Below are 26,443 nucleotides of genomic sequence, written 5' to 3'. Positions count from 1 at the left end.
CAATTGAAAACACATTTTAGTCCTCAATACCCTGTTGAGTCCTCAATACCCTGTTGAGTCCTCAATACCCCGTTGAGCACTCGATTCTAACCACCGAAGCATCCGCCCGTCCCAGTCCCCTATGAGTGACCAGTCCGAACCGCTTCGCCGCTCGGCGACGCAAAATACAAAGAAAATCAACGCCGCGTTACGAGCGCTAAAGAACAAGAAACCCGCCACCGCTGAGCGCAACTTCTCCGTTCATGTCACCGAAGACGGCGAGAAGTTCGACACCACCAGACGTATTGTGGACAACGTTCCACCGCCAGCCATGAACAAGCCCGAAGACTCCGAGCTCTTTCTTTCCAGCGGGTTGCCGAACTACCACTTTTTGCAGCTGCACTTTCTCCGTGAGGGCCGTTTGCATGAGCACCAGGTGGTGAAAATCTTGCAACAAGCCACCGCGTTATTGTCTCTGGAGCCGAACCTTCTCACGGTTCCGGCTCCGGTTACTGTCTGCGGTGATGTGCACGGTCAGTTCTACGACTTGGTCAAGCTTTTCGAGGTGGGCGGCGACCCTTCCATCACGTCGTATCTCTTTCTCGGGGACTATGTCGACAGAGGATCCTTTTCTATCGAGTGTGTGCTTCTCTTGTACGCCATGAAATTGAACCACCCCACTACCTTCTGGATGTTACGAGGCAACCACGAGTGCAAGCACTTGACAGATTACTTCACCTTCAAGTCCGAGTGTTTACACAAGTACTCGGAAGGGGTGTACAACGCTTCTTTGGAGTCGTTTAACGCGCTCCCGTTGGCCGCCGTGATGAACAAGCAGTTTTTCTGCGTTCACGGTGGGTTGTCCCCAGAGTTGAAGACGCCACTGGATGTCAACAAGATCAACCGCTTCAGAGAGCCTCCTACCCGGGGGTTGATGTGTGACCTCCTCTGGGCAGACCCGATCACCGAGTACGATGAACAGGAAAGCTCGCCCAAGCCGTTTGTCGCCAACACCGTCAGAGGCTGTTCGTTTGCGTTCACCTACACCGCCACATGCAGCTTCTTGGAGCGCAACGGCTTGTTGTGCGTGATCAGAGCACACGAGGCGCAGGACGCGGGGTACCGGATGTACAAGCGGACCAAGACAATGGGATTCCCGTCGCTTTTGACTATGTTTTCGGCGCCGAACTACCTCGATCTGTACAACAACAAAGCCGCCATCTTGAAATACGACGGGGAGGTGATGAACATCAGACAGTTCAACGCGTCTCCGCACCCCTACTGGTTGCCAAACTTTATGGACGTCTTTACTTGGTCGTTGCCGTTTGTGGGAGAGAAGGTCACTGACATGTTGGTGTCGATTTTGAACATCTGCACCGACGAGGAGCTAGACGAGGACACTGAGTTGACGGACCGTCCTGAGGCGTTTGACGATGTTTCATCGGTGGACTCGCGCCGCAACTCTGCCGGTTCGATTGCTACTTCCGCGAGCGCTATTGCTGCTTCCACAGCCTTGCCTGGTGTTCCTGAGGTTATTCAAGAAGATTCGATAGAGGCAAAGAGAAGAGCCTTGAGAAACAAGATCTTGGCCATCGGCCGTGTTTCCAGGATGTACCAGGTGTTGCAGTCAGAGCAGGTTTCTGTGAACCGGTTGAAGGACCTCAACGGTGGCAACATGCCGAAGGGGTCGTTGCTTCACGGGAGCGATGGTTTGAAAGATGCAATCTCATTCGAAGAGGCCAGAAGGGCCGATTTGGAGAACGAAAAGTTACCTCCAAGCATGGAGGAGCAGCAGCAGCGCAAGGAAGAGATCGAGCAGGAGTTGGCTCACGGCGGCGTTGGCGAGCAGAACCCGGTCATCCAGAGACTTTTCAGACGCTTGTCGCAGAGCTAGGTATCTAGTGTTTTGTTCATGTGTAATTAAGCGGTCAGTAAGGTGTTTTAATTCAGAACCATGTGACTTGTATCGGGATTCCCCTAAACTGAGTGCGAACGCGAGCTGAGATTTAATGAAGCTTTGCCAAAGGCATGGGGAATCGGCAGCACCATCGTCTATGAATTGTCTTGAGATTCGTACTGTTGCAAAAAGGTGTTTGGTTAAGGCAGAAACGGCGCTCTCTTCCTACAATTATATAAGGCAAGAGCCGGATGATTATTTAAAAATCCTGTAAAATATGAAGGAATAACCTGAGAATGAAGTCACGATATAATTTTGCTAGCTCTTCACACATTCTACCAACGCCTTCAAATAGGCATCGCCGTCTAAATCCCCTGCCAACTCTTTCACAGCTTCGTGTAGATTCACCAAATACTCTACATTTGGCCCCAGAGGTCCCACCGAGGTTCGTATCACGGTGGCCGTTTGCTCCATGCTTTCGGGCCCCACAAACGATTCATTGTCAATAGTACCGATGTAAATCATCGACTGGATAAACTTTTCGCCGGTTTCTGGGTGGATCGGAAGTGAAGCGAGGAGTTTGCTGAGCTCTGGATCGGACGCCGCGGCGGCAGAAACGTAGAACGGCACGTGGTGGATAGAATAGCCGTCTTGCTCACGGACGTTGAGATAGTCAGACACTTCCGCCACGTTTTCGGGAGCAATGTAGTACGCTACCGCGGAAACGTGTAAATGGGCAGGGTCATGGTAGGTGTCCATGAGATCAGGGTTTCGCTGGAGATCAGAGGACGGAATCAAGGTAACCACACGGCCGGGCGACTCGGGAGTGCCTCTGTGGTCTGAGGATGATTGCCAGAATCGACGGATAAAACCAGTGAGATACCCGCTGACCTTGTGCTGGGTGAATGGAGGGGGCTTGTAAATAAGAGAGCCGTAGCCAATCACCCACATAGGTGGGGGGAGCGTGGACGGAGTTTGATCGACTGTCATTGTGTATGAACAATTCCGGAATTTGATTTTGTAGTAGGTTGGGCAACGCCGGCTTTGCTTCCTGCTAAATGAAGCGCTACAGCTTTCCCATCAACTAGTTTAGCGCTGGTAGAGGTTACTTCCACAGTTTGGGATTTTCCGATATGTCAGCGGTTGTGACTTTTCATGATGCCACGTGACTGGGATGATGCACATGAGCGTGCGGCTGCATCGGTAGTAGTCTAGCCAGGTTTGATGTATCTGCAACAGGACATGTTTGAAGCATGGTACGGCCATCGTGTGATTCACATTTTGTACGTTTAAACGTTGTCAAATGTGCATACTCGCCGTGTAATTGGCTAAAGGTTATGAAATAGGTATCTAGGCCCTACCAGTAGCCTGCTCTGCAAGGCTATGTATCTCTCTCCGGGTAACCTGGTCACCGCCGCACGCTTAATTCTGTTGAGCGGCTCCAAAACATCAACACATTTATTCTTATCTTGGCGCCGTGGCAGTCGTTCTTGGGGCGCCAATCTGCAGCCTCAACTTCTCGATTGAAGCTTTTATTCTTTCGCTGGTTCGCATATTCACATCCCACGGTTGGAGTCTACAGTACCACCAAAGCAATCAAACTAGACTCGCGTTTAAGGTCTTGAATCATATCTGTCACACGCACAGCATCGCTCAGACCACATTTCAGACAACCCAGTTGCTGAAACCATCACTGATTCCATTTGCAAGTTTTGCTGCACATTTGGTAATCAACCCACGGATCTGATTGCTAGAAAAAAAAATCGACATACTCCACGTGTCAAGTTATTTCGGTCTAAACTCGGGTCTGAAATTTTTGAACCTGAATGTGGAATCCCCCCTCAAACCTGATTATCATCTCTGGTTATTGTCTTATCCAACCGTTTTCTCAGTTTCTGGCCGCTTTAATTTCCCATGGTTTGGAGCCAACTTGATGTCGACCAGGCGCATATTGCGTACGCGGTCATTGGCGTGTTCACCACGCTCTTCTCACTCTGCTCACTCTTTGTGAAAGAAAAACTCTACATCGGTGAGGCCACGATTGCCGCCATCTGCGGCTTGATCGTCGGTCCGCACTGCCTCAACTGGCTTGACCCCGCCACCTGGGGCAATTCAGATTACATCACGCTCGAGATCTCGCGGATCGTCTTGGTGGTGCAGATTTTCGCCGTTGCCGTCGAATTGCCCAAGAAGTACATGCTCAAGCACTGGCTCTCGGTGTTTCTCTTGCTTGTGCCCGTCATGACCGTTGGGTGGTTGATGGTGGGCTTGTTCATCTGGATCCTTATTCCCGGCATGAACTTCTCCCACTCGCTCTTGGTCTCCGCCTGCGTCACCGCTACCGATCCTGTCTTGGCCGCGGCCGTTGTGGGTAAGGGCAAATTCGCCCGTAGGGTGCCAGGCCACTTGCGTAACATCCTTTCCGCAGAGTCCGGATGTAACGATGGGATGGCGTTTCCGTTCATCTTCCTCTCGTTATTCTTGATTGTACATGAGGGAAACGCCGGTGAAATCATCAAGGACTGGGTCTGTCTCACCATCTTGTACGAGTGCATCTTTGGGTGCGTTCTTGGTGCGATTCTCGGCTACTGTGGCCGCCACGCGATCAAGTTTGCGGAGCGCAAGGAGTTGATCGACCGCGAGTCGTTCCTCGCGTTCTACATCGTAATGGCGGTTCTCTGTGCCGGGTTTGGCTCCATCCTTGGAGTCGATGATTTGCTTGTATCCTTTGCGGCCGGCGCTGCGTTCGCGTGGGATGGCTGGTTTGCCCGCAAGACGGAGGAGTCGCAAGTCTCCACCGTCATCGATTTGTTGCTCAACTTGACGTACTTTGTCTACTTCGGTGCCATTATTCCGTGGGAACAGTACAACAACCCTGTGCTCGGGCTCGACGTGTGGCGTCTTGTGATCCTTGCGTTTGTCATCATCTTCTTGAGACGCATTCCTGCAGTCATGGCGTTAAAACCATTCATCCCCGACATCAAGACCTGGCGAGAGGCGTTGTTCTGTGGCCACTTTGGTCCGGTGGGGGTGGGGGCTGTTTTTGCCGCCATTCTCAGCCGAAAGGAGCTCGAGCACTATGCGGGCTACCACGACGTCCCGTTGGCTGTGCTCCCGGCTCCCGGTCAGGAGTACTACCAGCTCATCCAGGTGATTTGGCCGATTGTCACCTTTGTGATCATCACCTCTATCGTTGTCCACGGCTCGTCCGTCGCGGTGCTCACCTTGGGGCGCCACTTGAACACGATGGTCATCACCATGTCGTTCACCAAGACGGGCGACGCAGAGGGCAGCTCCCAGAGCTGGTTGGCCAGATTGCCAAAGATAGACACCACTGGCATGCCTTTCTCGTTGCAACGTGTGGATACAAACATGACCAAGGTTGACGGTGTGCCTTTGCTGCATACTAATACCGTAGAGACCAGCGGGGTGCCTGTGAAGCCGGCTGGCGGGATGGCCAGAAAGAAGCGCTCCAAGAAAAAGGTGACCAAGAAAAAGCATCGTGAGGCAAAGGAGGCCGAGGTGATTGATTTGGGCGCCAAACACAGAGCGCCTGAGGCCGAAGATGGGCCTCTCGAGAAGACTGGGTCCTCCAACTCTGAAACGCTAGGCCAGACGCCAGTGGACGAGCTCACAGAGGAAGCCTTGGAAGTGGACTCCGATGGGCACGTGAGAAAGCCAACCACCGTGTACCAGGAAGGGTCTACGGTGCTCATTGAAGACCAGCACGGTGAGATCTTGGAGACCCTCAAAGTGTCCCAGTCGCGCGAAACCGCCGACGAAGAGCGCTCCCGCAACCGTCGCAAACGTGCCGGCACTATTGGGTCTGGCTTGTCTCCAACCGCCTCGGCCAACTCCGAGAGCCAATCCGTTGGTGACGTCTCTGTCCACAGTTTCTCGTCATTGAGAAGACGCATTTCGCAGTTCTCGGAGGTGTCCGAGTCCTCAAGCTCCCTGCTCAAGTACAACTCCCGTGCCAAGCATAAAACGTCCAAGGTTCTCATTAACAAGGGTACTAAAAAGAAGGTGTATGCGTTCAAGCTAGACAATAACATCATCATTGAGAACGAGGAGGGAGAGATTGTGAGAAGATACAAGATCAACCCGCATGCCGATGTTCCGCCAGGTGATAACGTTCCTGTTGGCAGAAATCGATCGTCGTCTATAGTGAACAGAGCGTTGTCGATGGTTGGGTTGAAACAGATCGACCCTCAGGCTCCGACTCCGGTGGTGCCATTGGTGACCAAACCAGACACCGAAAAGGCCCAGGCCACAAATGGTTTCTTCATCCCAGGTGACGATGAACGCTCCGACGCCTCTTCGGTTCCGTCCCAGCGGTTGGAGGATAAGTTAGTGGGTTTATTGAGTCTGGAAGAAAAGACCAAGTTGGCCGGTGCCCAGCTCCAGCAGCAGCAACCACCGATGGTTGAGATTTTGGAGGAAGACTCGTCGCTGGAGAGCGATGAGGATGAGGAGGATGAGGAGACTGCGGTGGAGAGAGCCAGACGGTTGACTGCCTTGGGCGAATACTCTGCGCCCAGAGATGACGATGACGAGGAGGAGTTGGTACCTACCAGTACCATCAGGGGCTCTTCCCCTAGAAGACGGAGTAAGAAATAAGATTGTTTGGTTATTGTGTTTCAAAACAACTGTTCCGAGTTCTCTCATCCCCGTTATGTGTCTTTCTATATTTAACATCTATCCCAAAAAAAATGTCCCCTCGTACCTCTTATCTCTATATTTAATACCCATAGGATTACAAAATCGATGTTGTAGGTTAATTGATCAATTCCCTTAATGTGTTGCTTAGAAGGCATATGTATACTTGGCATTAAACTGTAAGCTAGCAAACCCTTTTGAACGTCTCCTCGGGACTTCCTTCCTCCATCTCTACCTCGTCCCTGGTTCTGACCAGCCCCGCAAGCGGGCCCGCCCCTACATCTACCAAGACCCCAGCGGGATTCGTCCCATTCTCAATTTCTCCCTCACGGTCGGACAAGTCATCGGCATCCCCGTGGTCGCCAAGTACGAGCTCGAGCGCTGGCATGTCGCCCACTGTTAATTCCAGTGCAGATGCGTCCTCCATTACGTCACCTTCCTCGTCATCCGAGTCCACGTGCATGGAGGAACACCGGGATAAGGCGGAGAAAATCGACGCAATCACCTGTGAGGCGTCGCTGTTGGCGTATAGGGCCGTCCATAGTTGGTTGCTGGCAATGTTTGCGTTAGTGTCCGCGCGGAGTTCAATCAAGCACTCGATCGTGCGTTCGTACTCTTCGTCGTTCTCGTCCACAATGTCGAGCAAATGCGACGGTTTGAGCTGCATGTAGATCAGCTGTGGTGTCTGCAAAGCGTGTAGCACGAGGTTCTGGTACGGCAACTCAATCCCGTGGTTCACAGCATTGAACCAGAAAATAACCGACACGTTCAGCACAAACAAGTCGATGACGGCCGGTGCTCCGGCTTGGAGCGCCGGATGAAAGCGCACGTCTCCAAGGGCTGTGAAGGCCAAATTGGTGGCCCCACCGTAGAGTACCGGGTATTCTTCGAGGGAATACTCCGCTGGGGTGGAGGCCTGGTACTGAGATATCGTCTCAAAGTTGGAGATTGACGGTTTGTTATCGATTAATCTAGGAGGTAGCATGTGTAACGTGAGCGGTTTTAAATCCCTTCAGGTCCGTGATGGCGGAGTGGTTTGTATATTTGTCGTAAACCTCTGTTTTTGAGGCTTGCGACAAAACCTGAACTCCAGGTTTGAAAAATCATTTTCGCAGCATGCAGGAATCGTACGCAGTCACACAGCATTGTGCGTCGCGAATCTAGCGATAGGAACGATACGGACCGTTGTCCGTTTCTAGGTAAGCAATAAGACCTACAATAGAGTGAATATGTACCTAGGAAATTGGAACGAAACTCCTGAATCTAATCAATTGTACGTCCTACATCGATGTCTTGCTTCATCTCGGTGTACACAGAGGTTGTCATAAGCACGCATGTTTAAATACACGTTCGTAAGCAACCAAATGTGATAGCTTATTGAACGGCTATTACAGTTATTTACCCAAAAAAAAACCACACTAAGGTTAAACCCAATGTACTGGTTCCTCCCATAACCACTAATATCACACCAAACTGCCTCTCAAAATATCAGTACTCTCACTAGGCATTCACCTCCCACCATACCGAGCTTGATATACTGTTACTCTGGGTAAACCTGATAACAGAATTGATAGTTGGCACTCACTCGCATCTTCAGTTAACAGCTCATAGCAGTTCCTCGGCGTAGTCCGGTCCCAGTCGATGCGGCAAGAAGCTCTCCGTGATTCCAAACGTCTTGATCAACCCCTCCCAGTCTTCATAACTGATCGCAAAGATCGAATGATTCGTCTTTACCGATTTGATCCCCTTCAGATGTCGTGCCTGGAGTTTCATGTGGTACGCCCTGGCGTCCTGAGCAGTAGCGATCTGGATCATCGGAACGCCCGCATCGTCTTTCACGATCTTGATCTTCCCATCTCTGGCTAAGAACGACATGTAGAACAAATTCTCCACCGATTGGGTGTACGACCGGGGATTGAGAAAGAATCGGAAAATGTTCAAGCCGTCGCTTAGGGCAGGATTCGCCGCTATGCCTTCCACCAAGCGCTGGTGGCACAGCTGAACCAAGTTCATGGTGTCGTTTTCCGCCTTGGCGACCAAATCCCCCACACTCACGTCCTGGGTGGTCACAGCCTTTCCGCTGTTCTTGGTGTCATCCGCCACACGCACCGCGCGCTTCTTCACCCGGCGCTCGATCGCCAACACGCCGTTCATGAAATCAAATTTTGGGATCCGCTTGGAGTGCCGGTAGAACATGGCCCCCATGTGGCGCCAGTTGAATGCGTCGAACGTGTTCTGGCCCGTGTAGTACGCCTGGTAGCGCGCGTTGTTGGCGTCCAAAAGCTCATTCTCCTGGGGCGTATACGGGTTGCGCGCACCCGCATGCTTCAAGTTTGTCACCAACTCATCCACATCGAGCTGCCGGTTCTTTCCACCGCTGAAACTGATGTATTTAGAGGCTAATACCCCGAGATAGGTGATGTCCTTGAGGCACGCGATGTCCGCGCCGAGCACTTTGAGTGACGAGTTGTTATCCTGGAGTACCTGTGTGTAGATTGCGTCGAGATCGGAGAGATCTCTGTTGATGATGGTGAACGCGTTGGTGTTAGAGGCGGCCGTGTTGTTGATCACATTTACAATCTTTGACTTCTCGGACATGACCTTTTCTTGAAGAAACGTGTATTGGTCGAGAAAGTGGAAGTCCTGGACCACTGGCTGGTGTTTTTTGTTTCTCTGAAACTTTGAATTTGTGTCATCATCTTCATCTTCTTCTTCATCTTCATCTTCATCTTCATCTTCATCTTCATCTTCATCTTCATCATCTCCTACCTCATTGCGGCTCGCGGAACTTTCGCCTTCCGTCCCACTGGCTTCTTCCTGGGCCATCTCCTGAACCTTCCTTCTCTTGGGGTTATCGGTTTCAACTGTGTTGGCATCGCGTTTATTAATCATTGCGGAATGTGGATGATGAGGAAAACATGTATAGTGTTAACGCACTGAATTCACACGCGAAAAATATGCGACGCGATGCGACGCGCGAGAAGATCGGTCGGGATTGAAGAAAGAAACACATGGGGTGCAATTCCACGTTCTAGGACTGAGCTAATCTTTGGCATTCTTAAAGTTTAATCGATATATAATCTGTACTACTTCTACTTTATAGGATATCAGCTCTTCTCGTGTATATCTTACGGACAAAAAGTACTCTCTTTTAACTAGACAATATCCACTAAATATACCAAAGATCGTAGTTTGGGATACTTGTAGGGAAGTCGTGTCAAAAAGCAACCATCTACTTAAGCGGGAAATGTTTATTTCTGACACTTTATCTCTTCAACCAAGCCTTAGCTTAGATTTACAATATCCAGGTTTGTCGACGTCTAAGTTGCAACGGATTTTAGCGAGCTACAGTCCATACAGATGTCCAAAAGAACTGGTCTATAACATTTATAGAAGTCGTAATATGAGTCTAGCGAGATAAATATAACATCCATGGCATACAAGACACCCGGTCAGTCTTTGGCCCGCTATCCCTGCAAGAAGAACGTCCGCCAGTCGCTCCACTTGTCGTTCTCATAGATATAAACCATGCTCGACCGCAATGACCCCATCAACTTGTCTGGTTCGTAGTCGTTCAACCACATGACGGCCGCCCAGGTGGTGATGGAGAACCAGAACCACGACTTGCGGTGCAACTTGCCTTCGATACGCGCGGTGTGCAAGTCGTTCGTGCCCTTGTTCTGCGCGATGCGCGAAGCCACGATGTTGCCGAGCGCCAACACCACACGCGAGAAGCAGTACAACGTGATCTGCTGTGTGATCGCCTTGCTGAAGAGCTTGTACTTGTGCGAGTAGATAAAGAAGGAACCGATCCCACCGGCAAGGAACGAATTGATGTTATTCGTGTTGGTCGCCACATACGGAATGGCAATCCCCAAGTGCTTGTGGGACGTGTTCAACCCGATCTTTGCGGCTTTGAAGATGAGCGCAAACAACCCGAGCGCGGACGCGTGGTTTGCGGTGGCCTTGAAGATTGACGTGATTTTCGCACGCGTCGACGCCTTTTTGAAGAGTGCCGCCATAACCAACGCGTGGGCGAACCGGATCCGGCCACCATACACCAACCCGTTGCGTGCCGACCGCAACGGCACGAGAAGCGACTGGTGTGCCGGGTCCGTAAGGAGCGCATTCAAGAGCTGTGCGACAGAGGACATGAGTTGAGGGAGGTTAGTTGGAAGAGGGTTGAAGCTGAGACAATGCTTGAAGGAAACTTAGAGTGTTTCGAACAGCAAACAGAGAAAATCGTTTCGAAGAGCTAACAGGGGAGAAGAGTTTCGAAGGGCTAGCAGAAAGGAAAAGGTTTTTATAAAGACACTGGAGATGTAATGAAAAAAAGATGAAAGATGGGCGCTGTGAAGAGAGTGTGCGACCTTGTGGAGATTTGGCTTATGTGTGAGCCATAATTCCCATGTGACAGCCGGTGAAAATGTGTGACACGTTCCTATCAGCCGGCTGGGCTCGGCCGCTGTGGGGAACATCGATGGTTTGTGAGGTGGGGTACAAGCATAGCGGTAGGTGCACGCCAGTCTCAAGTCCGCTCAGCAGCTGTGACATTATTTGATTCCCCGTTTTCTTCGTATAAGGCGTTTAATTCCAGAGAAAATAATTTAAAATCAATTATAAATACGTCAAGGGTTAGGTTATGCATAGATGTCTTTGGGGTACTCCTCCTGGGTCGGGCATGGCCTGTAGCCATGCTTATCACTATCGTATACGGCTTCTATATACAAAACGCTACCTATTCCAAAAGCCTCTCCACAGGGCCTTTCTCGTTTTCCAACGCCCACTTGACCGACTCGTAGCCTCCCAAGAAGACGGCACCGCCGCAGCTGATCCACATCACACGCGGACCAATCCCCTTCAAGAAAACCCTGGCGCCTTCCTCGCGGACCATTGTTGCGACAAGCTCAGATAACTGGACCTTGCTCTTCGCCAACATGATTCGCGTCTTGAGCACGTCCAACGGGGTGGTGAGTGCCGCCGCAATCCCACCGGCTAAAGACCCACACAAGGCACCCTTAAGCGGCGGGCACTTGCCATTTTCCTCCTTCCGCGCCACCATCTTCTTCATTTTCTCGTACAACGGAAACTGGATCATCGTGAAAGGGATTTCACGCGAAATAGTGGACCACCAGCCGCGGTAGAGGCCGCGGCGCACGGACTCGCCGGTCTTTCCCGCAAGAATCGCTTTCAACGCCTCAAGCGGCGTTCTGAACTGCGCCGTTTGCGTCCGCTGTTTCAACACCTCCGCCGGAACCCGCACCAAGCACGCGGTGATCTCCCCGATAGACGCAGAGGCCATGTGGTTGCGCACATCGTCGCCCAAAACCGGTTTAAGAAGTGCCTTAGAAGAATCATAGGTGATGAAAAACAAGGCCGCGGAGGGCGCAGAAGCCACCACTGTCAGCGAAAGGCCCTTGTAGATGCCTGACCAGCCCCCGTTGGTGAAAAAGCCGCCTTGTGCCTGAAGACGTGTCTTGAGCGTGTCTATGGGGTAGAAGAAGAGGTCGGTGGCTGTACCGGCACACGCCCCGCTCTGTGCTGTTAGTATGAGAAAGGGGAATTGAGGGTAAGAATCATAAGAGTAGGTTAAGAGTAGGATAAGAATAGGATAAGAGTATTGGTGGGGGTCAGACCTGTATATATCCAAGTTCCTAGCGCCGTGGAGTGGAAACGGTATGCTTCTAATATGAACGATGTAAGGACTTCGCCGTCATTGTTGCTTTGTGAACGATTTTCATAGAGACCCTCTCAAGTTGGGACATCTGGGTGCAAATTGTAGCAGCTTTTACCATATGTTATGGTCTGGGAGTACTCTAAAACTTCAAAGCTCTGCCAGATGAACATCTAAACTCGTTCTCGGTCAACGATCTCACTTCATCACATAGCGATTTCATGTACATACCACTAAGGAGACGAAAAAGTCCTGGCTGTTCATTGTCAGATGGAAGTTTCCTGCTCGATCCCTGGGTTCCTTTGAAACGTTTTATACCGCACTGGTGAATGACTCTGTAGTCACTTGAAGATATCGGCCTCGAGAAATCAGACCGGTTGTGTGCCGGATATGCTTCACGGCGGATTTACTGGTCAGACATGGCGAGAGGGGGTTGGAGGTTAAAGAAACGAGTATAGTGCATATAGGGTGGTATCCTGGAGTACAAGAATGGGATAGTTGTGTTGGAAAGAGTTTGTCGTTTTATTAGGGGGAAAGGAGGTTCCTAGTATCAATTGGGGCAAGATACGCAAATATAGAGCAGGACATATACTTCCGAGGGTGGTCGCAACAAGCTATAAAATAGACTGCTTAAGGGTAAAGCTCAGAAAGTTTATTCGGTAGTTCGTTGGTAATCGCGATTAATACTTTTGAGAATTTTACAAAATTGTGTAAACCGTGATTGTGGAAAGCATGCAGATGGTTTGCATTTGAATGTTTAGCCAGGTCAAGTCTGTAAAAGCTTAGCGGGCATAACATAGTTCGTGTAGCACAAATTGGATACAATGCGTTTACAATGAAACAAGACCGCATTACCGTTATACTCAGAACCGTTTGTGCGATAGATCTATAAAAAAAACTCTGGAAGCAGGGGATCCGACATAACTTTAATCTTTGCGGTAAAACCCATACCCTTTTAGCACGAAAGCCTCAAATTGCTCGTAGCCACTCACGGTGGCTGAAGAAACAAGCATAATCCCGTTCCTGTACGGTAAAATTTCGCCTGGCTGATGACTAACGAGCACTTTAATTAGCGCCTAGATGCAGGACGTCGCCTTTCCCATTATGGTGTTAATCCCGGGCGCTGGCTGGTTGCCACATTCATCCTTCATCGGCTTTATCCCACCAAACCATGTTGCGCGGATGAAATTTCCTCTTTCTTAGCTGCCACTATAACAGGAAATCTGGAGACATCTCAGTATTCCTTTGCCCATATTCGATATCCCTGCTTACATAAGCACATATCGCTCGGCACTTAAAAACTCAAAGCAAAACGAACCAAAGTCAGTCCTAGCTATTCCCACAAAGATGCTTTCGAAACAGATCTATCAGAGCTTGAGAGCTACCCGCTCTATCCGCTTGTTAGCGACCACTGCCGTGCCTACTGCCAAGCTCAGCTTGACCAACGCCACCAGAGACGGGTTTGGCGGACGCCCAATCTACTTGGATATGCAAGCGACGACGCCAACCGATCCGCGTGTCTTGGACAAGATGTTGCCATTCTACACTGGATTGTACGGGAATCCCCACTCGTCGACCCACAGCTACGGCTGGGAAACCGAGGCTGAGGTGGACAAGGCGCGTGCCCACATCGCTAACGTCATCAAAGCGGACCCTAAGGAGATTATCTTCACTTCCGGCGCCACCGAGTCAAACAACATGGCGTTGAAGGGGGTGGCGCACTTCTACGGCAAAACCAAGAGGCACATCATCACCACCCAGACCGAACACAAGTGTGTGTTGGACACTGCCAGACACTTGCAGGACGAGGGCTTTTCTGTCACGTACTTGCCAGTCGATGCGATGGGAATGGTCAGTTTGGCCGAGTTGGAAGCCGCCATCAGAAAGGATACATGTCTCGTCTCCGTCATGGCGGTCAACAACGAGATTGGTGTCATCCAGCCGTTGGCGGAGATCGGAAAGATCTGCCGCAAGCACAAGGTGTTCTTCCACACCGATGCCGCCCAGGCGTTTGGTAAGATTGAGATCGATGTGAATGCGTGTAACATCGACTTGATGTCGATCTCGTCGCACAAGATCTACGGGCCAAAGGGGATGGGGGCCTGTTTTGTGCGCCGGAGACCAAGAGTGAGATTGGATGCACTTGTCAACGGTGGGGGACAGGAGAGAGGGTTGAGATCCGGGACCTTGGCGCCGCCTTTGATTGCGGGGTTTGGTGAGGCTGCGAGGTTGATGACCGAGGAGTTTGAGGTATGTACCGCGAGGCATGTGAAGCATGCCGAGCTTATTTGCGCGTTTGGCGTAGATCGTGATGAATGAGTAGCAAGAATGGAAGAGTGATATTGATGGGAGAGTTTTGAGATTGGATTTATTGGATTTTGATATTGGCTATATTGGATTTTGATGTTGGATTTTGGTTCTGGATTTTGATTCGGGATTTATTGAACGAAATGACATTTATTCCTTTGATCCCACCAAAGACTGAACCTAGTCTGTCTCCACCCCCTCATTGATCTTGCCCTGGCCATTCTCATGATGACACTTATGCAGGGGAAGGGAACGAGTGGACCGGACCTAAATCTCCCGGCCCTTCTCCGCCCTGGACAATGTCCCACAAAATTATGCAAGGAGCTGACATGTTACTCATTCCACACCAACGATATTAACAAATACTAACCCCTTCTAGACTGACAACGCACACATCAAGCGTTTGTCCGCTAAACTCACCTCTGCTCTCCTCGAGATTCCAGAAACCACCTTGAACGGTTCCTCCGTGCACCGTCACGCCGGATGTGTCAACATTTCTTTTGCCTACGTCGAGGGAGAATCTTTGTTGATGGCCTTGAAGGACATTGCCTTGTCCTCTGGTTCCGCCTGTACCTCCGCTTCTTTGGAGCCTTCTTACGTGTTGCACGCCTTGGGCAAGGACGACGCCTTGGCTCACTCCTCCATCAGGTTTGGGATTGGTAGATTCACGACCGAGGAGGAGATGGACTACGTTATCAAGGCCATCAAAGAACGTGTCGAGTTTTTGAGAGAGATGTCTCCACTTTGGGAAATGGTCCAGGAAGGCATTGACTTGAACAGTATCGAGTGGAGTGGTCACTAAGCAGAGCAAATTCTGACCCAACCCATACCCCTCGCCAGGGTTACCTTATCTTGTATGTACTGAATTTTTTATTATGCTTAGTTAATGTAAATGAGTAGAATGCGGACAATATAAAGAGTCTTTCGCCGTATCGGAAAATCGCTCCCCTGTAGCTAATATGGCAGTATGTCGAAAACGTTTGTCCGTCTGCTCTGTGGGCCCTGCTCTCTTCGGTGAACTATTGGAAATTTTGACATAACTGACAACCTCTAAGTTTAATACCGTCTTTGAATATTTATAGACATGCTATAGAGCCACGAACACTATTTTAATCATCGCCCCTTCAGCTCCTCCACACAACCTCTCATCCGGCTGGCCCAGAGACCCTCCGTGCCGGATACCCGCTCCGCTTCCGGTACAGTATCCACTTAGCTGCCGGACGTGATCCCGATACCGGCCCTCCTTTCGCCCACCGAGTCACAATTTTTCAATCCCGGAGAGTATATAACTCCTCCACCCCCACATCCCAATTCATCATTGCCTCAGCGCCAACACAAACATAACACGCAATGTCCCAGCCAGAATTAAAGAAAGCCAAGACCTCCTCCAAGAAGACCATTGTGGTGCTTCCGGGTGACCACGTCGGTTCGGAGGTCACCGCGGAGGCCTTGAAAGTGCTCAACGCGCTTTCAGCCATCGACTCGTCCATCGAGTTCGAGTTCCAGCACCACTTGATCGGTGGCGCGGCCATCGACGCTACGGGTGTTCCATTGCCGGCCGAGGCTCTTGCCGCCGCCAAGGCCGCGGATGCGGTATTGCTCGGTGCTGTGGGTGGCCCGAAATGGGGTACTGGCACCGTCAGACCGGAACAGGGATTGTTGGAGATCAGAAAGGAGTTGAACTTGTACGCAAACCTCAGACCGTGCAACTTTGCCTCGGAGTCATTGCTTGAATTGTCTCCGTTGAAGTCGCACATCGTTAAAGGCACGGATTTCACCGTGGTCAGAGAACTCGTGGGCGGAATCTACTTTGGCGAGAGGGTCGAAGACGACGGCTCGGGTTTTGCCAGCGACACCGAGGCCTACTCTGTGCCGGAAGTGCAGAGAATCACCAGAATGGCCGCCTTTTTGGCCTTACAGTCCAACCCACCGCTCCCGATTTGGTCCTTGGACAAGGCCAACGTGCTTGCCTCCTCCCGTTTGTGGAGAAAGACCGTGACAGCTACCTTGGAGGCCGAATTCCCACAGTTATCCTTCCAGCACCAATTGATCGACTCCGCCGCCATGATCTTGGTCAAGTCGCCAACCAAGTTGAACGGGATCATCATCACCTCCAACATGTTTGGGGACATCATCTCTGACGAAGCCAGTGTTATTCCAGGCTCCCTTGGCTTGTTGCCATCTGCCTCGCTTGCGTCTTTGCCGGACACTAACACCGCCTTCGGGTTATACGAGCCATGTCACGGCTCGGCGCCAGACTTGGCTCCGGGTCTTGTGAACCCAATTGCCACGATTTTGTCTGCTGCCATGATGTTGAGATTATCCTTGGATTTGAGCAAGGAAGCTGATGCAGTTGAAGCTGCGGTGAAAAAGGCCTTGGACTCTGGGATCATGACTGGGGATTTGGGCGGTAAGTCGTCGACTCAGGAGGTTGGTGATGCGGTTGTGAAGTTTCTTCAGGAAATCTTGGCCTAGGTCAATTAATGCAAGCGTTGGCTTGCCTCACCTAGCATTTACTTAACGCTAGCTTAGCGCGCGCAAGTTTGTATATATACTAATATAGCTGGGCTACTATTGGAGTTTAACTATGATCCGGATTGGCCGAGTGTCAATCGGGTTGTAATGTATTGATTCATTGTTGGACGATTCGTGTACCTATGCTGGAATCAGTAAAACGTGATCTTCCCGGCACGCAATGTTCATGGCACATCCACTTTGGCAGTGGAGACCATGGAAATACCCAATTACGGATAAGACCATTTGAAAGTTCCCATATTCCGGTCCAGCGGGTTCCAAAACCAGATTGGCATCCATCACTTCGCGGAAACGCGTCAAGACCTTATATCAAACCTGCTTAACTACAAAGGCGGTGAAGCTTTTCGGATTATATCTTACGTTAAACCCCCTCACGTTCTTCCACCTTTTGACTTAATTAAACAACGCTTATGCCTCATATGCTGGGTGAGAGTCTAGGCCCCCATGGCCAGTACGTGCTATTGATCCCATTTTACTGTGAAACAAGCTGCAGGAGGATAGCTCCTCTCGCTGAAAAGCGCTCAGGTGCTATCCAAAATAATCTGCTTTCATACCTCCAACAGCTTACCCCATTCCGGTATATGCAAATATCGCGCTTGGTTTCAGATCTGTCGATATATTCCACACCCAACCGTGGCTCGTCTCGGCCCATTATCTTCCATGCAGCGACGTGCCTGGCAGGCCACGCGCGCGCTACGGCTATGCTGACAGGCGAAAAATCCAGGCAAACTGTCGCGCGTGGGCGGAAATATTCCGTAAGGAGTAAAGTGAGACGATCTTGGCAAATATTAGCGCCCCTAATACTTCCTACCACGCTGGTTTATAACTGATCCACCACAACTTATCCAGCTATCGATTCTTTTCGCTGACTATTCATCACCTACTACTGAAGTATCCTTGCTGCCCTGAAGAAACATTTGGGTAATCAAATACAACGGATATCCAGAGAGCCAGCAGCCACCTGAAAGATTTTAGGCAAGAGGATAATAGATATATCCGGATCTCAACGAACATCCAAAACATCCTACATCGAGATCCTACTTCAGACTGCACTTAGACTTCCTAACCATCAAGGATACCATATACCAGGCGCCTACACCGCTTGTACCCAGGAAACAGCATAACCTGCCAACCGGTACCCATATGTCCCAGATTTCCATCCCCACATACACAGCGACACCCGTTCAGTACCTCGTACGGCGGGCGTCGGATGCTACGTGTATATCGTGTCCCTCGGAGGCGCCGACGTGCCCTCTGTGCTCCTCTGGCGAGTCGTGTGTCCAAATCCCCCGGTCGTGTCTAGAGTGCGCGCTGCTGGTGTGCAAATCTACCGCGTCCGATCCCACGCTGCACATGACCAACGTCGGCGCAATCGTCGGGGGTGTGGTGGGCAGCTTGGCGGTGATTGCGCTCCTCGCGTTCATCTACTGGCGCTTCTTCTACAAGGTGAAGCGCATTGAGATCGAGGCCGAAGCCGAGGCCGACAAAGAGTTCTACGATAACATCCCCCCTGACGCGCACGAAGACGCTTCCACCGTGCAACCCATGCCACGCCGCAACGGCCCCACTCGCGTCACTGGCCCCAACCTCGGGCGCCGCCTCTCACAGCAAACCACCACCTCCACCATCAACACCCAGGCTTCCAACATCATTCCGATTGCGTACATTCCGGGTGTCACCATCCGACAGAACGCCAAGCCAAAGCTGGTCTACTCCACGATGGATGGAGAGTCCATGTTTTCCGACTGGAACACGCTCGAGGACGCCTCCATTGTGGAACGCAAGGGCTCCACGTCGAGCAAAAAAAAGTTGCCCACAACCACTGCGATCAAGGCGCAGCCACGTGTTGTGGACGTGCGCGAAAAACCCACACACGAACTGCCCGTGCGCGGCGCGTCCACCAATACTAACAACGCCGCGTCGCGCTTGCAAAACGAGTTGATCATGGAGGATGATGAGGACAACGAGAGCTTGTCGCACATCCAACAGCACGGCGACGACCCCTTTGTGCTCCACGAGGGCCCGGAAGAATCTGATGATGACGACTCGGACGATTCAGACCGCGAGGCGATCGAGGCCGCCACTTCCGCTCACCACAGCCGCCCGCAGTCCAAGCCGTCGCATGCGCCGTCAGCGCCGCCTTTTGCAGCTGCGGGTCCACCGCTGCGCATGCTGAGCTTGTCGCGCGCAGATGAGGTTTCGATCGCAGACTCCGGCAGTTTTGTCATGGAGTTTGGTGTGGATATCGACGAGCCGCGCAGCTTGGATCCCAAAACCGAAAGGCTCAGTCCTTTTCACGACGACAGCCGTGAATAGGGCGTGAATCTAGGAGTTTGGTGGATTACTACAAATGCTAAGTACATGAAGGGGTTTTTTAGGAAACATGTTGAAAACGTATGCTGATCACATGGTTGAAAACGGCTTTTTTGGTTCGAAACCTGAGTTTAATAACCGGGATACTAAGCTAAGTTTTTTTTCGCGGCACAACCGTTGGTATGTGAGTTATAGAGATGAGTATGGTTTTACTCTGGTTACCCCCCTGTTCTATGTGACTAGGTTTAATTCGTATTTTGGCGGTATCGACGAAAGGATTTATTGTAAGTGGTGTGTGAATTGATATTATGGTATTTCCACATAACTATTGTCTAAGGAAACTGATTGGTTATAACTCGGGTCACGGCTCAAACTGTGAAACTCTCCTCCGACCCGTGGAAAAGATCCATACGGATACAATTTATTATAATGTATTCAAGTACGTGCCTTCTGAAAACTCTCATGGTCATATATACGTCACAAAAGAATTACCGATAATTGCACGTTGCATTGCCCATACTAGGAGATTACACTGGGTAATAGCTATAGCAGAAATACTACGCATATGACTGACCTAGAGTGCCGGAGCTTCTGGGGGTGACCGGTGCTGTAAAAAGCATTGCTTGTTTTAGTCATGAGGAACTTCTACCGTAAAAGCCTAATAGATTTAACCTCAATCTAAATCTAGCTGCAAAGATTGAAAACTCGAAAATAAAATTAATGGTTAAACAGACGATACCAGATTAGCTAAATACCGGGAAAAGGGATAAACAATCGGGCGAAACACTAAACAAAATCGCCATTGAAATAAGAAAAACTAACTTGGAAAAGTTAAGCCCTATAAGAGAACTCTGAGGTGAAGCTTAAGGGGAAAATTCTCTCTCCTTATCGTAGCCAGAGGTAGTGGCACCTTCGGTTTCATGCACCATCTTCTTCAACCCATCTTCACCTAATCTCTCCATCATCTCTTGAGCATCAAAAGTGACAACCTCGGTCTTCGCGAAGTCTCTGGCCTTGACCTTGTTCTTGAACAAGGTATCCAACTCAGCAAAAGTTCTGCCCTTGGTCTCAGGCAACTCGAACCAACACCAAACGGCACCGAGGAAGGCAAAGCCTGCCCAGAAGAACCCAGTCTTGGCCTTCCAGTTCCAAGCATCTGTATTCAACATGTATGGCATGATGACAGCGTTGAAAATACCAGCAACATTGTACACATTTCTGGAGATAATAATCGACTTAGTTCTCAATCTGGCGGACGGAATTTCGGCAACGAGACAGTAACACACCGGACCGATGGTCAAGTCGTATGTGAAGGTGAAGACAAGTAAAAGCGTCCCAATACCCCACGAGGCACCCTTCGAGTTGAGACACCCAAGAACTCCGACTAAAATAAGAAGAATGGTCTGAGCAGAGAGACCGAAGAAATAAATCTTGAATCTACCAACTTTCCGAGAGACGAACCAAGATCCGACAGTACCGATGAGACCCAAAACGTACTGCACAATCGTAAATGTGAACGAATTACTGGTGCTCAAACCAGCCTGTTCATAGAAGAAAGTAGAGTAACCCATCAAGGCGGATCCAGTGAGATTTTGAAGAGTCCAGACCATGGCACCGATTCTAGTTCTTCTCCAGTTACCACCCTTGAAACAATCGAAATAGGAGATACCAGCCACCAACGCAGCTTCTTCTTCGTTAGCCAACTGGATTTTGGCGGTCATTGCATCCACAAGAATACTCTTATCCGGAATATTCTCATTCTCGGAAATCAATCTGCCTAACGATACCTTAGCTTCGTCAATTCTTCCTTTCTTAACCAACCACCATGGGGATTCTGGTGCCAAGTAGATACCAATCATGATTGGAATAGGCCACATCCACTGGAGCGCAAAAGGAACCTTGTAGGCCCATTTTGAGGCAGAACCAGCGTAGGACTTCAAAACACCCGAGGCGATCAACTGTCCGAGGATCCAACAGATGTTGACGTAAGTGGTCAAGTAGAATCTCAAGACTAATGGACAAACTTCGGAGGCGTAGGAAACCGTCAAGGTCTGGAAAGCACCCCACGGCATCCCTAACAAAATTTCACCAACAGCAAGCATCGCAAGATCCTTGGCAAAGAAAAGAATAAAGATAAAGCCGATGACCAACATAAGCGAGCCAATCAAAGTCCAACGGTAACCGATTCTGTCAGCAATGATACCAGCGGCAAACAACCCTATGATCTCACCGACGTTGGTGCACATACTCAAACCAGTTTGCCACTTGGCTTCAATCGTGTACGTCCCATCTTTACTAAGAACACCGTACTTTTTCGAGAAGGCTGGAAGGGCGTAAAAAGAACCCAACAAGACGACGTCATAGCCTTCCATGACGATAGCAGTGGAAAGAATGATGGACCAGAGAACAGCCTTGGGGAAGGTTCTCAACCCCTCCTTGAGCGGCATTGTCTTTTCTTGGCTTTCGTTGGCCTGGGCGTCACTGGAGAGCCCAAGGAACTTGGCAATGTAGTCGTCCATCTCCGGGTTGTTGGCGAACTCGGAGGTGTGCTTCTTGTCAATCTCCGTGACAAAGTCGATCCCGGACTTTGGATCCTCCACATTTTCCATGTGAACGTTCAGCATTGTGGTAGGTTTGTATTCAAAAGAGTATAGGGGTTATTGAATAGTTGAGGTGTAGTTTGAAGGAACTCCAACTCCGACGGATAGTCAATGTCTTATATAGCCCTGCTGGTCTGCATGTTTGCGGGGAGAGATGGTGGGGGTATGGAAGCTAGCTGCTGCAGAGAACACTCATCTGATGGTAACCCCAGCTTTGTGAAAAGGCTTGACGAGTGTGACTAGATCAGCCGAGGCGACCTATATGGTTTTCAATGGTGCATGGCTTAGTGCAGGAAGGTGCGATACATGACATGCTGCACGTAGTGCATATTAGCCGCCGAATGATAAAACAAGAGTTTTGAGACCAGTTCCCCATAAAGGCCGATCAGACAAGAAGCCTTGGTCTGAAAAAGCTTGATCATTTGCGGGATCGTGCTATTCAGGGAAAGTCTTGTCCTTACCGGAGTAACGATGATTGGTGTAACCCGTAAAGGTGGAGAGAATGTGGTGCATGTGCTTTACGCTACTCAGTGCAGCTGAGACGAGGCCGTATTGCAAACATTTCCACAAAAAAATCTTAGCAACCTTCCCTCGGGTGATCCGTTTCCATACAATTAGACTTTTTAATTTCTTTTTTTTCCTTCAACCTGTATCCTTCTAAACTCTAGAGTCACCCGGGCTCTCAGCTTGCTTACGATGCTCCTGGATGACCAGTATGCGCTGCGGGGCTCAAAACTAGAAGCCGGGATAATCTCCGCATGAATCGTCGAGAAATTAGTATTTCCGAGCGGCGCTCGAGCTATGCGCTGCCTAAAGTGGAACCGCCCCACGCAGCACTAAAGCAACCTTAAGGCTCGAATCGGACTTGAGATTTGCGGAGTTATCCACCTACGAAGGTTCCTGGCACGACAACCTGTGGCATCTAAGCATTTAGAGAGGGTCAGAGATTTATTGGATGCAGCTTTTTATGAAGCTAAAACGCAGCGATCGCACCTTTTGGCACTTAAGTGTGCACTTTTGGAGTGCGAAAGGTCATGCCCTAGCCGGCAGGGGGAAGCATGTAAGCACCCTAGTATCACCTGTATTAGCGGGGATAAATTAGAACCTTGGTAGATTCGTCTAGATATTTGGTCATGATGCATAAAGTTTGGAGTATAGAATTCGCACCTAACTCCCCTTGCCGGCCTGTTACTAGTTACAGCCAATGGATTTCTTTTTTCGCATTCAATTCTTCGGCCATGTTTAATTTGACTTTTACAACTATTTACGGTGACGGCCTAAACACTTGATGACCTATTGTTGGGGGGCCGGTACCTATGGACTGCTATTAGCGATTGGCACCGAGCCACAGGTTTTTCCGAACTCCGACTGGCTTTCTCAGAATGATACGTTCCCCACCTGATCTCGTTGGCTACGGGTAGAAATTTAGAAACCGTCAGTACTGAGTGGGTGACAGTAAATTAGTACCGAAGTGCAGCCAGTAAACACATTAGCTCAGAATACAGTCTATTGTGGAGCTAGCCTCTGGAGGCTTGATCTTCAGCGATACAAACTGGAATGTATTTCCCTCAGACTAGTCTAAAGCTGTGCAACCAGGGGTACCTACGTCACTACCAGGACTCTTCCTGGGGGCGAGCGGGGTATTTTCTATAGAACGCCAAGCACATATCCCTGTATGTGTTCGCATCATCTCCTAAAGAGGAACCCCGCCCATGGCTGTCCGAAAGTGCATAATCAAGGAGACTAAATCCGCAACTCAGAGGAGTGCGTCTACTGCATGTCGTAGCGCCGTGGCCCCATAGTTTATAGATGCGTATTTACTTCAAATTCTAGACTTCTATGCATATGGCATAAGCCCGAAGTCTAAGAAAAAGAAACGGACCTCCGACTCCGCTGACACAGTGGGAAAATCGCCGTGTTTGAGTTCTCGCGGTGACTCAGACTTGCGAAAATGAGTAGGAGGAATTTGTAACCTTGCAGTTTAACCACCTGACCGTATCTCTCAAGTCCCCCGATAAAATTTAGTGAAGCATGGTCCCCCTGCAGGCTAGCTTCGGTGTTACTCTCTGAAAACAGTCTCGGGCTCCTGGTGTAACACGTTATACGATAAATCTGTGAAGATGGAAAGTGGGACTAGACTTTAAGCTAGGTCCAGGCGCATCATCCCCGCCGGTACCTCGCACCGGCCTGCTCCATCACCTCATCGGGTATGCAAAATGACATGGTAAATTCAATCAGTGTCACTCTCTATAAACGAGCCGAAAGATTTTACGGATATCTCCATCACGAATCGTAAAACTAAAATTTTAGACGATCAAAAAGAAGCCATTCTCCGCTAATCATGACTAAATTCCAGCTCTGGAAGCAGCTTCAAAGTTTAACGGCATTTGAATTATCCCCTGGCAGCAATACTAATCAAGGTCGATATTTGAATATACCGTTTACGTTTAGATATTTGACAGTTAGGCTTTTTAACGCCTGTTGTTTATTTCGCTATCGCGTGAAACGAATTTACACGATTAGGACTAAACTTTCAATGCCTGTGGACACTCTCTGTATCCATATCTGTACTTCAGCTGGATTTCAAAAGCAAAACGTTTGAGTTAAAATTTGCCAGATCAACTGGATAGTAGAATTAAAGGAAAAACAGGTGGAGAGAGCATCCACCTAAAAATAAGAAAAAGCAGTTCAAAGGCGACTCTAGTCCCAAGGGAGAACTTAAGGAGATAATTCTCTTCCATTGTCGTAGCCAGTGGTGGTGGCACCTTCGGTATCTTGCACCACCTTCTTCAACCCTTCCTCACCTAATCTCTCCATCATCTCTTGAGCATCAAAAGTGACAACCTCGGTCTTTGCAAAGTTTCTGGCCTTGACCTTGTTCTTGAACAAGGTATCCAACTCAGCATACGTTCTGCCCTTGGTCTCAGGCAACTCGAACCAACACCAAACGGCACTGATGATGGCAAGACCTCCCCATAAGAATCCAGTCTTGGCCTTCCAGTTCCAGGCGTCTGGGTTCAACATGTACGGCATGATGACGGCGCTGACAATACCACCAACGTTGTATACATTTCTAGAGATGATAACCGACTTGGTTCTCAATCTGGCAGATGGGATCTCGGTAACAAGACAGTAACACACCGGGCCGATAGTCAAATCATACACGAAGGTGAAGATAAGTAAAAGCGATCCAATAGCCCACGAAACACCCTTCGAGTTGAGACACCCAAGAATACCAACCAAAATAAGAATAAAGGACTGGGTACAGAGACCGAAAAAATAAATCTGGAATCTACCAGCCTTCTGAGAGAGGAACCAAGACCCGACAGTGCCGATGAGACCTAAAACGTACTGCACAATCGAAAACGTGAACGCGTTGCTTTTGTCCATACCAGCCTGAATATAGAAGTAAGTGGAGTATCCCATCAAGGAGGAACCAGTTATGTTTTGAATGAGCCAAACCATGGCACCGATTCTGGTTCTTCTCCAGTTACCACCCTTGAAACAATCGGTGTATGAGATACCAGCCACCAACGCAGCCTCTTCTTCGTTGGCTAACTGGATCTTAGCGGTCATTGCATCCACAAGAATACTCTTATCCGGAATGTGTTCGTTCTCGGAAATCAATCTGCCTAATGACTTTCTGGCCTCGGAAATCCTTCCTTTCTTAACCAACCACCATGGGGATTCTGGCGCCAAGTAGATACCAATCATGATTGGAATAGGCCACATCCACTGAAGCGCAAATGGAACCTTATAAGCCCACTCAGAGTCGGAACCGACGTAGGACTTCAAAACGCCCGAGGAGATTAACTGTCCAAGGACCCAACAGATGTTGACGTAAGTGGTCAAGTAGAATCTCAAGACTAATGGACAAACTTCGGAGGCGTAGGAAACCGTCAAGGTCTGGAAAGCACCCCACGGTAACCCCAACAAAATCTCACCGGCAGCAAGCATTCCGAGACTCAGCGAAAAAAAGACGATAAAGATAAAGCAAATGACAGCGAAGAGCGATCCAATCAAAGTCCAGCGGTATCCAATTCTGTCAGCAATGATACCAGCAGCAAACAACCCTATGATCTCACCAATGTTAACACACATACTCAAAGCAGTCTGCCATTTGGCTTCAATCTGATATCCCCCATCTTTACTAGGAACACCGTACTTCTCTTGGAAGGCTGAAAGACCATAAAGAGAGTTCAACAAGTTTGTGTCGTAGCCTTCCATGATGATGGCAGTGGAAAGGACGATGGACCAGAGAGCGGCCCTGGGAAAAGTCTTCAACCCCTGCATGAGCGGCATCGTCTTTTCCTGGGTCTCGTTAGCCTGGGCGTCACTGGAGAGTCCAAGGAACTTGGCAATGTAGTCGTCCATCTCCGGGTTGCTGGCAAACTCGGAGGTGTTCTTCTTGTCAAGCTCAGTGACGAAGTCGACCTTGGTGTTTGGGTCGTCCAAATCTTCCACGTGGGTATTCAGCAT

At 49.7% G+C, this 26,443-nt stretch overlaps 9 protein-coding genes across 9 annotated transcripts; 6 read left to right on the top strand and 3 right to left on the bottom strand.

The window, feature by feature from the left end:
• Positions 1-121: 121 nt before the first annotated feature.
• On the top strand, positions 122-1,873 carry CMP1 (calcineurin catalytic subunit A; the record flags this gene model as incomplete). The annotated part of the gene is made up of 1 exon (XM_019131901.1): positions 122-1,873. The coding sequence occupies one exon, from the start codon at positions 122-124 to the stop codon at positions 1,871-1,873; it is 1,752 nt and encodes a 583-aa protein (XP_018984163.1).
• Positions 1,874-2,194: 321 nt separating this feature from the next.
• BABINDRAFT_38570 (gamma-glutamylcyclotransferase) lies at positions 2,195-2,827 on the bottom strand (the record flags this gene model as incomplete). Its single annotated transcript, XM_019131882.1, has 1 exon — positions 2,195-2,827. One exon carries the CDS (start codon positions 2,825-2,827, stop codon positions 2,195-2,197), a length of 633 nt encoding a protein of 210 aa, XP_018984162.1.
• A 569-nt stretch (positions 2,828-3,396) lies between these two features.
• Positions 3,397-6,644, top strand: CNH1 (Cnh1p). The gene has a single exon (XM_019129387.1). The coding sequence runs from the start codon at positions 3,791-3,793 to the stop codon at positions 6,494-6,496; it is 2,706 nt and encodes a 901-aa protein (XP_018984161.1). The 5' UTR covers positions 3,397-3,790; the 3' UTR covers positions 6,497-6,644.
• Positions 6,645-6,787: 143 nt separating this feature from the next.
• Positions 6,788-15,460, top strand: SPL1 (Spl1p). Its single transcript, XM_019131143.1, has 3 exons — positions 6,788-6,992; positions 13,646-14,459; positions 14,896-15,460. The coding sequence occupies exons 1-3, from the start codon at positions 6,922-6,924 to the stop codon at positions 15,316-15,318; spliced, it is 1,308 nt and encodes a 435-aa protein (XP_018984160.1). The 5' UTR covers positions 6,788-6,921; the 3' UTR covers positions 15,319-15,460.
• Positions 15,461-15,866: 406 nt separating this feature from the next.
• LEU2 (3-isopropylmalate dehydrogenase) lies at positions 15,867-16,991 on the top strand (the record flags this gene model as incomplete). The annotated part of the gene is made up of 1 exon (XM_019131898.1): positions 15,867-16,991. One exon carries the CDS (start codon positions 15,867-15,869, stop codon positions 16,989-16,991), a length of 1,125 nt encoding a protein of 374 aa, XP_018984159.1.
• A 1,047-nt stretch (positions 16,992-18,038) lies between these two features.
• OPY2 (Opy2p) lies at positions 18,039-19,520 on the top strand. Its single transcript, XM_019127253.1, has one exon. It carries the CDS (start codon positions 18,195-18,197, stop codon positions 19,365-19,367), a length of 1,173 nt encoding a protein of 390 aa, XP_018984158.1. The 5' UTR covers positions 18,039-18,194; the 3' UTR covers positions 19,368-19,520.
• Positions 19,520-19,964, top strand: BABINDRAFT_153634 (uncharacterized protein). Its single transcript, XM_019127254.1, has one exon. The coding sequence runs from the start codon at positions 19,673-19,675 to the stop codon at positions 19,931-19,933; it is 261 nt and encodes an 86-aa protein (XP_018984157.1). The 5' UTR covers positions 19,520-19,672; the 3' UTR covers positions 19,934-19,964.
• Positions 19,965-20,055: 91 nt separating this feature from the next.
• Positions 20,056-22,253, bottom strand: BABINDRAFT_162509 (uncharacterized protein). Its single transcript, XM_019129386.1, has one exon. It carries the CDS (start codon positions 21,986-21,988, stop codon positions 20,228-20,230), a length of 1,761 nt encoding a protein of 586 aa, XP_018984156.1. The 5' UTR covers positions 21,989-22,253; the 3' UTR covers positions 20,056-20,227.
• A 2,429-nt stretch (positions 22,254-24,682) lies between these two features.
• Positions 24,683-26,443, bottom strand: BABINDRAFT_38508 (uncharacterized protein; the record flags this gene model as incomplete). Its single annotated transcript, XM_019131878.1, has 1 exon — positions 24,683-26,443. The coding sequence occupies one exon, from the start codon at positions 26,441-26,443 to the stop codon at positions 24,683-24,685; it is 1,761 nt and encodes a 586-aa protein (XP_018984155.1).

Source organism: Babjeviella inositovora, assembly GCF_001661335.1.
Source record: "Babjeviella inositovora NRRL Y-12698 unplaced genomic scaffold BABINscaffold_9, whole genome shotgun sequence".
Classification (NCBI taxonomy): domain Eukaryota; kingdom Fungi; phylum Ascomycota; class Pichiomycetes; order Serinales; genus Babjeviella; species Babjeviella inositovora.
This window is presented reverse-complemented; position numbering and strand designations above follow the sequence as displayed.

Bases quoted from the DNA above. Each gene is read 5' to 3' on its own strand.
- CNH1 (XM_019129387.1), top strand. From the start codon at position 3,791: ATGGTTTGGAGCCAACTTGATGTCGACCAGGCGCATATTGCGTACGCG.
- SPL1 (XM_019131143.1), top strand. From the start codon at position 6,922: ATGTCGCCCACTGTTAATTCCAGTGCAGATGCGTCCTCCATTACGTCA. The intron at 6,993-13,645 runs GTGCATGGAGGA...TGCCAAGCTCAG, and splicing joins TCCTCGTCATCCGAGTCCAC to CTTGACCAACGCCACCAGAG. The intron at 14,460-14,895 runs GTATGTACCGCG...AACCCCTTCTAG, and splicing joins TGATGACCGAGGAGTTTGAG to ACTGACAACGCACACATCAA.
- OPY2 (XM_019127253.1), top strand. From the start codon at position 18,195: ATGTCCCAGATTTCCATCCCCACATACACAGCGACACCCGTTCAGTAC.
- BABINDRAFT_153634 (XM_019127254.1), top strand. From the start codon at position 19,673: ATGGTATTTCCACATAACTATTGTCTAAGGAAACTGATTGGTTATAAC.
- BABINDRAFT_162509 (XM_019129386.1), bottom strand. From the start codon at position 21,988: ATGCTGAACGTTCACATGGAAAATGTGGAGGATCCAAAGTCCGGGATC.